The sequence below is a fragment of the Nymphalis io genome, chromosome 17 (assembly GCF_905147045.1).
Source record: "Nymphalis io chromosome 17, ilAglIoxx1.1, whole genome shotgun sequence".
In the NCBI taxonomy this organism is placed as follows: domain Eukaryota; kingdom Metazoa; phylum Arthropoda; class Insecta; order Lepidoptera; family Nymphalidae; genus Nymphalis; species Nymphalis io.
The window spans coordinates 10,657,739-10,672,180 of NC_065904.1; the positions used below are offsets into that span (position 1 = coordinate 10,657,739).

At 32.1% G+C, this 14,442-nt stretch overlaps 2 protein-coding genes across 2 annotated transcripts; both read right to left on the reverse strand.

Annotated features, from left to right (window-relative positions):
• Positions 1-1,186: 1,186 nt before the first annotated feature.
• Positions 1,187-2,940, reverse strand: LOC126775165 (lipase 3-like). Its single transcript, XM_050496964.1, has one exon. It carries the CDS (start codon positions 2,931-2,933, stop codon positions 1,317-1,319), a length of 1,617 nt encoding a protein of 538 aa, XP_050352921.1. The 5' UTR covers positions 2,934-2,940; the 3' UTR covers positions 1,187-1,316.
• A 5,452-nt stretch (positions 2,941-8,392) lies between these two features.
• LOC126775171 (lipase 3-like) lies at positions 8,393-9,846 on the reverse strand. The gene has a single exon (XM_050496972.1). The coding sequence runs from the start codon at positions 9,827-9,829 to the stop codon at positions 8,444-8,446; it is 1,386 nt and encodes a 461-aa protein (XP_050352929.1). The 5' UTR covers positions 9,830-9,846; the 3' UTR covers positions 8,393-8,443.
• Positions 9,847-14,442: the final 4,596 nt, after the last annotated feature.

Below are 14,442 nucleotides of genomic sequence, written 5' to 3' on the forward strand. Positions count from 1 at the left end.
ATGACTGTAAATACAAAAAGCTATATATTTTATTATCGTAGGTGTTTTTTTAAAGTTTATATATATATGGATAATGTTAGAACTAGAAAAATATGAAATATAGACTGTAATATTACTTGATTTGTCTTGATTTCGTAACATTGTTAAATATTAACAGCTTAACAAAATACACGAGGAGATAGGTATTTAAGTAATACGGAAAAAAATACAAACGGAGTCAAATTTATTAATCAATAACGGTTAAGATACGTTCCCGATTATATTCCGATGCAACTTCGAACGAATCTAACTGGATCGTTGTCTTAGTAGAATAGGAAGCGGTTACGCGGCAACGATTATGTTTCGATTCGATTGCGATAAAGTGACAATTTCTTAGTAGAATTGGTCACTAGATTTATCATACAACGATCGATTTACTATACAGTGTGACAATTTAATATTCGTAGCCTTAATAGTTGTTAAGTAGCCTGTAGTCTGTTATTGTCCCACGGCTGAACTAAGGACTTTTCTAGAAGAGAAGACTTAGAGATCTGACACTTGGAGCCTATTTCTCATTTCTACTTCAGTGCGGGTTGATGGATTGACGTGCGTAATACGAAAAGGCATTCATTCATCCACAGACACATGCAATTTTCCTCGGTAATTCAATGAAATCAATTTAAAATTAATAATATGACGTATATTAATGAGTGATAATTATTCATAAGTAAAAACGAGTTCATAGAATCTAGTCGGTATTAGTTTGTAGATGCTATGGCATAGACGACACTAGACGACAACGCTAGTTCTGTATTTATATATAATAATACATACCTACATAATACACATTTAGGAACAATAGTGCTCCTCTGTGGAATCTAAGATGCGGATTTTATAGGTATATAATCTTTCAATATATAATGTACGTGTACGTATCTTCTGTACGCGTATCACAGTGATCCTCTTTAGCGGCGGACAGATTTTAATGTTTTTTTTTGTGTTTGTCTGACTCCCTGGATAATTAAGATTAGACCCAGCAAGATGTCCTGCGATCGGATTCCAGGTGAATAAGATAAAAAAATAAAATTATTTTTTTTTAATATTTTTTTTTAAATAATATAATTTATAATAGCAAATTTTGTCGCAATTGCTAGTTAGATTTTATTCTTTAACTAAAAATTAACATCGATTAGTAAGTAAAATAACGTTTAATTGAAATGTTTTTATTTTATGGACGGATAGATGATGCAACCATGAAGTATAAAATAATGCTTACAAAAAGAAATCTACAATAACATTAATTACTCTACGAATTAAATAATCATGATATAGTAAGATTAGTTAGTCTGCATAGATTCGATTAGTCGCTTGTAGACTACTTCGGGAGCCTTCTTGGAGAACTGGAAGTCCATGTGGTTGAAATGCTTCTCGGGTACCTTGTAAAAGTCTTTCACGTCAGGGAGCTCTTTTTGTAGCCTTTCAACATCCTCTGGGTGTGCCAACCAATCTTCCTCACTGAAGTAAAGCGCTACTGGAACTTTTACCTCAGTCATGTCGTATTTCGTTGGCTGGCGCATACCGTATATTTTTTTGTTAATCTTGACTCCATAGTCGTACTTCCTGAACTCGTGTGACGCCACAGCCTGTCCAAACTGCTTAATAACTCTTGTCGATGTGCCAGCCGGTAAGTGAGCGACAATGCTGGGTAATAACTCAAAGTCCATGTCAGCTGTGTCGACGCCAGACATAACGAAGTTTATGTTTGAACAGACATGCTTGCAACCAATTTCCTTTTCGCACATGTTTCCACCGACTGTGTGTACGAGCTCCTTGCTTGGTTTGAATTCGCTGTGTCCGAGTTGTTCGTGAAGACGCTCAAAGAATTGGCTGTTAGGTGCAATCATTTTAATGAATGGACTACGTACTTTTGTCATGTAGACCATTGGAGATAGAGCGAACATCATAGCGACCTTTTCTCTGTATTCAGGAGTTGTGGCCGCTAAAGCGAAGAACACAGTATTTCCTTGGGAGTGACCGACGTAAAACAGCTTCTCTTGTTCTGAGGTATGAAGAGCGTAGTCCATCATGGCGGGTAAGTCGTGCAGAGCGATTTCATCCAAGCTGAACTGCCAGAAATCGGGGTGAGATTCATGCTTGCTGGCATGGCGGCGGGCGTACTTGTTACCACGGGTGTTGCCAAGCCATACATCGAATCCCGCATCGGATAGTATAAACGCAAGGGACTTTTTAGGGCCCATCAGTAACCAGTCGTCTGCGCTTCCAAGGATTCCGGGCATGAGTAATACGACGGGGCGTTTCTTCTCGTCTTGGCTGTCACTATCCTTAGGCTGAATGCGGAACAGGGTGAGAAAGTAGCCGTCATCAGTTTTCACTATATGTTCCTCAACTCCGTAACCGTGCTGCTTGAGTAGTTGAGTTGCGTTGTAGTGTACTTCTTCTTGTTTAGTTTGATCAATTTCTTCAAAAGTCTTGTGTATCATCCTCTTCTCCTCCTCGCTTACGTGCTGCATACTCTTAAAGGCATCTTTAAAAAGCTTTTCGATGTCTTTCTTGCTCTTGACTGGGGATTTAGGTCCAGCTGCAATTTGAACACCCTGCCATTCGATCGTGTCGCCATATGGGATTTGATCACCCTGTGTTATGACTGAAGAGAAAACTGGCGAGTTCCAATTTCTATTTCCAGATCGGAATAAGGAAGTAAAGTCGCTGATGTCGTTGAAGCTGGGACGCTCTTGGCTCTCCTTGCTTTCAAATGAGGTAGATTCTGAATAACGATTTTGCTTGGTCTCCTGATATCTCTGATTATATTGGTCGATTGATTCGAGGGGATGGACGAAGAATGAGTCCATCTGAGGTAGGAGCTGGTGTCTAACAATGTTAGCCGCAGAATCGCGGGCCAGAGCGAGGCAAAGGAGGAAGTAGACAGCCTTCATGGTGCTCGTTGACTGTACAGATTGAAAAATTACAGGCTATTTTATATTGAAAAATGTGCGAATTCAGCTTCTTGTCCATACGGGCTGTTCAATAAAGTTGTAATGAACTCCATATACTTTGTTTATGTAAAGACATTTTAGTAAGTATTCAATTATTATTATATATTTATTTAATGAATCATTTTTAGTAGGTAAATTGATTTAAAGATTTAATCGGACGCGGACTTAAAATTTTAACAAAATTTCAACTTTATGTGCAGACAGTTTATATACATAGAATTTATCAAAAGCGTATTTGCGTCTCCACAAGTAGGAATATTGTGTTCCTTAGAATTTATATTTTAATAATATAATTTTGTTTTAGCATTCTTCACCAATTATCATATTTTGCCAAGGACTGAGAAACGGGCAAGCACCACTGAATTTTCATGTGCTTAATTTGCGATTATAATTCATCTCGTGCTTGACTGTGAAGGAAAACATCGTGAGCAAACCAACATGTGTCTAATTTCTTTGAAATTATGCCACATGTGAATTATACCAACCCCCATTGGAGCAGCGTGGTGGAATAAACTTCAAACCAAGAACTTCAAACCAACCAAAGAGAACTTCAAAAGGGAGAGGAGGCCTTAGCCCAGCAGTTGGACATTCACAGGCTGTTACTGTACTGTAACTGAGAAAATGATAATAATATGGTTTTTTAATTATAACATTTTTTTTAGCTACGCTTAATAAATTTATTTTTGTACAACCTGTATAATACAAACGACTATTTAGGTTACTGTTTTGTAATTGCTCATGACGTTTATATGACGTTATTAATTGCTAATACGTTATTTTCATAATCTACTTTATGAATCTGACTTTGTTTAATTGTAATTATTATTTTATATATCAGGCACTCTGTATAACTTTATAAAAGAAACTGTATAAAAGAAAAACAAATAAATAAAATTCCTCTTTTTTTCTTATAAACTTTATTGGGAATAAAAAAAATGTGTTGGTGTTGTGTAATGAATTTAGAATTAAAAAAAAAAACATTTATTCAATTACAATTAATTATGATTTCTAGAATATTTAGTACAATGTATAACGTTGCTCTCGCTAATGAACGGCTAATGTATAAATTAAATAATTATTTAAAAACAATATATTCTCCATTTAATTAGGCAAGAACTTTTGAATCATTTTACTTTAAATTAAGTATATACATATTCAAAACGCAGATTTGATACCTATAGGAATGGACTAGGAAATTACTTATCAGTAATTAGTCTTCTTAGATTTTAAATAGTTATTTGTATTATTTAAAACATCAGATCTGATCGAGCAATATATCTTTATATTAAAGTATTAGGTATTTCAGCGTTTTTTTTTTTTTTTTTTACGAAATATTATTAATGAACGGTCTTTCATATACTTTATTTATAAAGTTAATATTTATTTATAGATATCTCGTGTAGACTTTTACATAAGTCTATGTTCCAGCTAATAGAAAATATATATTGGTGTTCTTCGTAAATGTCGAATGAGACTAACAAAGTCTTTCTGTTATATGTATATATATATACATTTTTTTTCCCCGGGACATTACTAACACACTTGTATTATGGGAACCAGACAACTGATGTATTACATATACTACTTTTCTTTTGTTAATACATACTTATATAGACAATTATACCCAGACTCAAGACAAACAGGCATGTTCATGCACACAAATGTTTGTCCTGGGTAGCAATCGAACCCACCACCTTCGCCGTGAAAGGCAAGGCAAGCAATCTACTAACCACGCCAACCGAACCGTCAAATATATTTTTTATATTTCAAGTAAAAATGTAAGATTCATAGGTAGAGTCATTATATATGTGTCATGAAGAAGTAAAACAGCTGTCATTAATTAAATTATAATAGAAAATAATAAATACATTAATATATAAATCGACATGATTTATAAAAAAAATTAAATATAACGTAAATAATCGTTTGAATAAAGAAAAATATTGCTGACGTTTTTTTTTTTTAAAATTTCAATTTGGCAATAATCGAAGCGACTATAATAGCACTTTACTAACAACTGTTTTATATTTATCGTAAGCATTATTCTATTAATATGTCATTTTTTTGCTAATTAAAAACGGTTTACTGATTAGGCATTATATTTAATATTTTATTATAATAAGCTTTTAAAATATTTTGAAATGTCTTCTATACTATATTTTTAGGGACTCGTACGGGTTTTCATAATTAAGAATATAGAATACTATGCACATATTTAAAATTCATCAATCAAGTTTTGCCTAAACAGCAAAATCTGACATTAACAATGGAGCCATTGTCCGTTTGCCTATATCTAAATCAATTATTTAAATATTACTTATATTGTACTGTTATCAAATTTAAAAAAGAAAGTAATTATTTTACTACAAGTTGATGTATTTATTAAGATCCTATAAAAACATACACTTTTAAATATTAATCAGTGGTAACTTGGTAATAACATTATTTATATTAAATTATTAGTATTATTAAGGTCGAAGTTTCGGCGAAGTTGTTTTTATTCCATTTACCTCTATTCTTAGTCTTCGATTACTCTCTTCATGATTTCACTCTTCTTGCATAGTCCAGAAGAAGAACCTATATAATATTCTATGCGATTCGCTAATCACTAGCGAATGCTATATTATATACGACAATCAGTTCTCGATTAATATATAATGTATATAATATTAATCGATAGGCTTGTGCTCGACGACAATCTTGTTAAAAAGACAATGATGAGGTTAGCTGGTAAACTATTTTACGCAACGTATTGCTGCCGAGCAATACGTATCGAAATGTTAAATTAAAACATTATTGGGTTACCAGTGCTTACGATTTCTAGGTGAATGTTATTTTAGAAATGGGGTGCCAATTCTACTAATTCATAGCGGTTACAATACATTTCCGATTCTACTTCGATCTAATTTAGACCGAACCGTAGCTACATCGTTGTTTTAGTTGAATAAACGGTTATTCGGCAACGATTATGTTTTTATTCACTGAATCGGTTGTCTCACCTTTGGAACATCAATATATAGGTAGTTTTATTTATATTATTCCATTTACCTACTGATATCTACTTAAATTTTACTTAAAAGTTTTAAACTTCGTCGATATTCAAGAATCCATAATCGAAATTAGATAGATTATATTATTCAAGATGTCGAACAAAAATGGTTGGAAGAGGCTATATTTATTTGCGTTCTAGTTATCTATTGCCCTCTTTTTACCAATTAGATTTATTAATTATAGTATTTTTTACTAATTACTTAGGTATATTTAAGAGTACAGGGACCGAATTTTACTAAATTACAACGATTACGATACGTTCCCGATTCAATTCCGATTCCAATTTGACTATTCTATATTTATTCTAATCGGAATCGGAATCGATATGATGTTAACATATACCGTTATGTCAAAATCAAACTTAATTGTCAAAGTTTATACCAAGTCGATAATTAAATTAAAGAATAAGAAATCGGATACACGGCAACGATCACGTTGCCGTTCGCTTCGCTTTTTTTTAGTATAGGTAGGCGGACGAGCATATGGGCCACCTGATAAGTGGTCACCAACACCCATAGACATTGCCATTGTAAGAAATGTTAACCATCGCTTACATCGCCAATGCGCCACCAACCTTTGGAACTAAGATGTTATGCCCCTTGTGCCTGTAATTACACTGGCTCACTCACCCTTCAAACCGAAACACAACAATACCAAGTACTGCTGTTTTGCGGTAGAATATCTGGTGAGTGGGTGGTACCTACCGAGCTCGACTGGGTAGGTCGCTTTACGCTTCGATTCGAATTTGTTAGTAGAATTGGTCTTAAAACACGTGAATCATAATAAATTTTCATGTGCTTAATGTTTATTTATAATTTATCTTTATATTTGCGGTGAACAAAAACATTGAGAGAAAACCTGTATGTTTCGAATGAAACTGTCGCATTCGTATTCAACCGCTAAAAGTAAAAAACTCGCACTAGGAACTCAGACAACAGATTTCATGAACATTAGAGTAAAAGAAAATAAATGGTCGGCAAATATACTTGGCCAAATTTTGATAAGAAACAGTCAAAATAACTAATAATAATGTAATAACTATATAAAAATATAACAATTAGCTACAAACAGAAAATAAAATTATAAATTTTAGATAACGAACGAATACTAGCTACATGCTTTTTTTATTTGTATATGTTATAATCTTCCTTTTCATAGTCTTTTTGTTAAAAAAGGTTGTTGTTTCTAAAATTTGCATTCGTTTTCGCTTCCAAACTTATTTCACACAAAAAGTAATTTGAAAATTATACCTAATTTAATTTTTCATTGATTTCCAATTTTAATATTTGAAATTTTTAAACGTTTTCTAGGATCTTATTAGCGTATACATTAAGTCACACTAACAAAAACGTAACCCTGACTAAAAAGACTTAAAAAAACTTTTTGTGTGTTCCAAATGCTGTTAAGATAAGACCTTTTGAAACTGCGTTAGTCGGTTGTTATTAGCGTCAGAAAAACAATAGAATTAATTTCATGAAATAAATCGTATTTTATTGTATTTAATTTCTCTATTAATAATAATACGTAATAATTGTATTTCGAAATTATAACAGGTGGGCGTAGGTATTACACGGCGTTACTTAATGCTATTATAGTACAAAATGCGAATATTTAAAAAAGTAAATCATCTGTAATTATTACTCTCTGCTCACAGTACACATCTTTTTATCTTTCTTACTGTCCACCAGTTTATAAGTATTCCCCGTGAACAACTGCTTAGCACATATGGTCTGATCATATATTTGGTCGAAATAATTTTAAATAAAAATCTCGATAGCGTTGTTAACGGTGCCTACTTACTGGCATCAGACGTAGTCGTTCAGGGTTAAATACCAAAAGGTCCGAACCTAAAATAATTTCGAAAGGATAATACTTCAATACTTGACTGTTTATAAATTAGCAATTATATAGTATAACGAAGCTGCTAAGGTTTGATATGTTTAAAAAAAATAGAGGCTCCACCATATTTTTAATAAAATTAACTTTATATACGATTAGAATGTGACAGAAGGTAAGGGCGTATATATGAAGATAAAAATTTGTATACGTTTAGTTTCTATTTTTATATATATTACTAGCTACTTATAACGGCTTCGGGTAAAATAAGGGTCTACATTATACATTATTTTTGTTTACAGCTCGCAGCCGTACGCCGAATACCTCACCAAAGTTTCATCACTATCAGATGAATAGTTTAGGAACGTATAGCGGACAAACATACATTCATTTTAATATAATAAGATTTAAATTCATGTAAGTAGTACTCAGTATAGATGTTATGTGATATTATGAAAAATATTTAATGGCTGTATAAAAAAAATAAAACTTTAAATATAAAATTATCCGTTTATTGCGAAGTGAACATAATAAAAAACAATCGATCTAACAAATAACCGTTATTAAAATAATGACAGTAGTTTCCGTAGTCTTTTATAAATTAATTTCTTAAAATCTTTTGCGAACAAGAAATCTATATGATTAAACTGGTCGTAAGGTATTTTGTAAATGTCCACAGCGTTACCCAACTCGTTGAACAACTTGTTGACGTCATCGGGATGCGCCAACCAATCGGCTTCGCTGTAAAATAATGACACTGGGGCGCTTATTTGTTCTAACGTATAACTTGGAGGTCGCGATTTACCATAACGTAACAAGTTCTCTGATAAACCGTAATCGAACTTGTTGAAATCGTTTGAAACAACGTTTTGTCCGTAATGCGCAATCTGTTTTGTAGATGCCCCAGAGGGCATGTGACCGAGCATCACGGGAAGATTAGTTACATTAAGCTGACCCAAATCAAAGCCAGCGACTAAAAATATGATATTATTGCACAAAATTTCGGCTATCGCTCCACTGCCACACATCAAACGTTTCAGCATTCTTATCATTGAATTATCTGGGAGAAATTCATAAATGCCCAATGTTTTAGTCACGCTGTGAATAAGTGGTCCGCCGGGTGCCAATAGTCGGACTACAGGTGACTTTGCATTTGTCATAAATGCAACCGGTGATAGCGCAATCATTAAATTGATTTTATCGTTGTAATGAGTTTTCTCAGAAGCCATTACGAAAAAGGCTGTTGTTCCTTGAGAATGACCGATATATATCAATGTTTTAGAGTTACTAGTCTCAAGAGCGTAGTCAATCATAGCAGGTAAGTCGTAAAATCCGATTTCGTGCCAGGTGAAATCCCAAAAAACTGATTCTGATGTACTTAATTTGGCGTGACGTCTCGAATGTTTATTTCCGCGGGCATTTCCCATCCAGACGTCGTAGCCTTCTTTCGCCAAGAGGTAAGCGAGTCCGCTCTCTGGGCCCGCTATTACGTAATCATCAGAGCTGCCAAATAATCCATGCATCAAGAAGATTACTGATCCGTTGTTCGGTATTCTATACATGCTAAGGATATAACCATCTTCTGTTCGAACTTTGTGTTTTTCCACTTTATATCCATATTTGAGTATAAGATCTCCGATATGTAAGTTTGCATCTTCGTTGTTTAAATCAGAATTAAATTCAGCGACAAATTTATCTGTTAAATCTACAACATTAGTAGGGCTTATGAGGGTGGGAAAATTGAATCCTGCACGTATAGCTCCGGCCACTGCGAGAGGAAATTTTGTAATACTATCTACAGTATTAGCTAAAGCTTCACTAGACGCTCGTGCTGTAAACTGTACTAAAGGGTTTTTTGTCCACACGTCTGTGAATAAGGATGTAAATGTGTTTAATTGACCGTTGCATGATATTATAAGAACTGTGAATATAAAACCGTTGACGATCATGACACACGATCAACTGAATTTAAAGATGGTCATACAACAAACTGAGCTCATCTCGCGAATTTAACCTTGATGTATGCTTATTAGTTTTTTTTTAATAATACAGTAGCGAAACCTTATACGGTATTAGAGTTTGGCACGAGAATTTTAAATAAATAAAACTCCAATGAATTAATGATGTCCATTAATGATGATTAGTATTATAAGTATAAATGAAATAAATGAATAATTTTATTTGCTACCGTTTTTTGACAATGAGTTTGACATTTGGAATTTTAATCAGTAACATACTATACATATTATATTATTTAGAAACTAAGCAAACAAATACACTTATGTATGTAAGTATGTACTTAATGTAAGTAATGTAAGTTAAAGATAATTAAATCATTTAATTAATTTAATTATTGTTATTTTTAAACCAAAATTTATTTTATATACGTATCATTATATATATTTTAATGTACTATTGGTGTGATCTGTATTTAATATTAATCACTTGTTAACAAATATTATATTTGCTTGCCTAACGTGGGCGTAATGTAATAATAACATCTGTAAAACTACATTTCATGCAAATAAATGATTATTATTATGTTATATCTATTAAGTATTTTATTCAAATTAATTTAGGAATAAGAGATATAAAATTAGATCATAATTCCCCAAATCCTTTTTTTTCTATGAGAGTTATTTATTAATTCATAAGTTATAATACACGAACAAAGATGTCTAATTACATGTCTCAAGATCCTTGAAATTGTATCATATGATATACGATTTACGTAAATATAACATAATCGATTAAACCTTGGTGGTTTTGAGCTGCGGTTTTATGGTTAAAGTAAAATTGTATAAATTAATTGTTAAAACTATAATAAAGAGAAGAAAATATCTTTCAAGCAAATGTAAGTAAAGTACTATGTATTTAATGTTAATTGTAATGTTACACAATGGATTGAATTATCTTCTCCAAATTTGATAAAAACGATAAAATATACCTAGTGTATTATAGGTATATCTTTAAATATTTCCTTTGAATATTTGTTTTTGGTAAATAAATGTTGGCGATGTACAGTAGTGCTATTTTTTATAAATTCGCTTCATTACTCACCTGACAAATGTTTGACAACCGACTTATGGAGATACACTTTTCTGATGCCTGGATACCTACTTGAAATTTTATGATCAATGGGTATGGTCAATGTCGCATATCACTTTCTGACATTTCACGAACGTTTTCTGCGTTGAGTTACGACTGTTTATTTGTTCTTACAGAATAGCCCTACAGAAGACGATTGTATATTATTTTACTTTAGGACTAGCAACAAAAGTTACAATTATATAATAGTTAACTTGTTGTGTTAAGTATATAAGTCCTGCATATATAGGTAGGTTCGGATTCAGAGGTCTGCAACAAAGGAGTGAAGGAGTTTTATAGGAATAAAACTCCTTCACTCCTGCTGCTGTCTAGGAAGACAGCATCATAATCTTAATTTTCGGATTACAAATTGATGACAATTTCGTGCTTATTCATATGCTAATAGACTTTTTTTCATTTTTCACTTTTCATATGATAATAGAATTGGACTATACGGCTCCGATTATTTTATCGACTCCGAATGAGTTTCAGTTTTCTTCTTATTATTGGCCTTTTTGGGATTTTAGATTCCTTATCTGGTCTGGATGGTATATGGCCAGTCTTTTCATAATCAAGTCATATCTATTATGAATCGCAATGTTGTGACTGTAATCTAGAATCTCCTTAACTGCAGCCATTTGTGCCGTCTACACCAGTGTCGAGATTATTTCTCCGTCTAAATAATGTTAACAGTTTTTGTGTATTTCAATAACTGATTGCAGACAAATTCTTACCTGACCGTAGCTCCGGATTCCGTCCGTTAATTACGACCCACGTGTCTATATTCTACCACCAAACAGCAATACTCAATAATCAAACGAAACGCCAATCTGACAGGACCGGACCGGACTTCCTAACTCTATTGAGATTTATCTGACAGAAAAACATTTTCGACCCGGGGTTGAACCTGGGACCTTAGAATCTGTTGCCATTAATTTAGCCATTTGACAGACGAGGTAGTTAGTATAATTATAAATCGGTATATGGAGGCCAATGTCCAGCAGTGGATTAATGTGGGCTGAATATGATGATGTCCTTCCTTGGGGTGCAAGCTTCATTTATAACAAAATTTATCAAAATCGGTTCAATGGTTTTGCCGTGAAAGCGTTACAGATAGACAGAGTTACCTTCGCATTTATAATATTAGTATAGACTTATGGCAGATCTAACAAGTCTGCAACAGAATTGACGAGTTCGCATTTTAGTTTTTCGCTATATGCGGTATAAGAAACTTAAAGACAATGACAAATTAGAAAACCAATATTCGCATGGAAATATCATAGACATCCATAGATAATAATAATAATGTCCTCCAAAACGATTTCGGCCACGGCGGCCAGTGGTGTAGTGTGCAAACAAAGGTACACACTATTCCCTAACTCTCATAATCCGATGGGACGGCAATCCGACACGACCGGTGTATTCAGGTCCAGGACCAACGCCTTTACGTAGATAATACAGAAGAAGGTAAATCGAATCGCTATGGTTTCGTCTTAATATTAGTTTTGAATGCCACAAGGCTACGTGTGAGTAGGTAGGTAGGTAGTGAGAGGTATATGCCGGATACTCGTCATTATTTAAACGAAAATAGTGATTTGATAGATAAATAATATCAGACATATATAATCATAATAATATTTTAGTTATACGTATAATAGTCTATATGTGGTTATACTTAAGATGACTTTTCCCCACAACTCATTCAGCCACTTCCCAGGCTACTTTTATGTCAGATTTCATTACGATCGATTCAGTTGTTTATTAGTGATGAGGTAACAAATGGATATATAGAATTACTTACATTTATAATTTTAGTCTAATTAATTGTACGATCTTGCTTTTATGAATGTAATGAAAAGTACCCAATAATATTTAATATTATAAAGATAAAATGTTTGTTCGTTCGGACGGGCTAATCTCAAAACCTTGCGGTTCGATTAGTAAAATTTTTGCGTTAGATATTGAGTAAGGCTTATATACCATATTCGTAAAACATCAAGCTTCGATCGACAGAGATGGACCATTAATACTTAACGCAGGCGAAACAGCGCGATGCAACTAGTCATATTACATACATGTGTTATTTTTGCAATATAAAATGTTATAGAAGTTTTTTTAAAAAGGCTAAATAATTATGAAACTAAGGAAAAAACGAAAGAAAAGAAAAATCAGCAGTATAGTAACACGTTTTGCTTACTTAAATAATTTCAAATATGCAAATATTTTTTAAATATTAAACACTTTCTTGAAACTTGGACTTCGTAGCGCTGAATCAGTATTATATTAATAAACAATTAAGCATTTAAATTTTATTAATTAAAATATAAGCAAAGAATGTCGTCCGTGTTTTATGTAAATTAGATAATAATAATTTAGGTTTTTATCAAAAATAAATTAAAAAATATATTTGTAAAAATATTAGAATACTTAATTATTAAATAAGAAAATTGAAAAAACATAATTAAATTAATAAAAAATTATTACAAGAGAAAACTAAATTAAAATAAAAACAAACTATACATTACAAATTCATAGAAAAATGACATATATTTATGCTCTAAGTATATATTATATTTTTTATAAGTATGATCATATTGTTGCTATTTTTTATTAAGCACTTGAATGACCCCAACAAAAAAACTTTATGCCTTTTACAATCCTGTATCTACCCCTTTTTATTACCACGGCTGCACCCACATGAATGTTTGTTTGTGTCAAAAAGTTTTTGCTGTGTATTAGGGTGTGCGTTTAAATTATTTCAAATTAAGCAAGTTTAATGAATTTTCAAATTTATAGGATCATTATTTTTCTAAAAAACTGCTGCTATTCAAGCTTCATAATTATGTATTTTAACACAATTAAGTAGGTAATTAAAAAACTACAATTTTTATAAGAAATGATCTATATTATGCATAGTTTTGTTGTTGAATCCTCATATTATTTAAATACAAACCTTATGTTAAGGTAATAAAGGACCTAAGCCGAATTTAATAAATCGACTTCTTATTAACATAAAATATAAACCCATTTATTACCAGATATATTTACCCATCTTTATAATCCTTATTTTAAATAGTAATGAAAATAACACAAATCGATACATATTTTATATATTTTTTTAGGAGAAACTTCCAACTGCTGAAGTGCATTTTTTTCTATATATATACATATATCTTTATTACAAATAGGAAAAGAAAAAAGCTAGCAGAAATTAGTTGCTATAATTTAATTTACTCATGATTTTTATAAAGCATTTATAGCGTGATCTAAAAACGTTCAACGCCATCTATTTGCACACAAAGTACAACGATACGGAATAGAATCGGTTAGTTATTATCGGTAGTTAAATGTAGGAAGAGGACAAATGTGAAATAATTTTATTATGAATTAAATGCTTCTGACGATAATATAATTTTTTTAACAAATTCTTTTGAAGAAGAATATTACGTAAATTATCGAAGAATTTCGGTCGTCA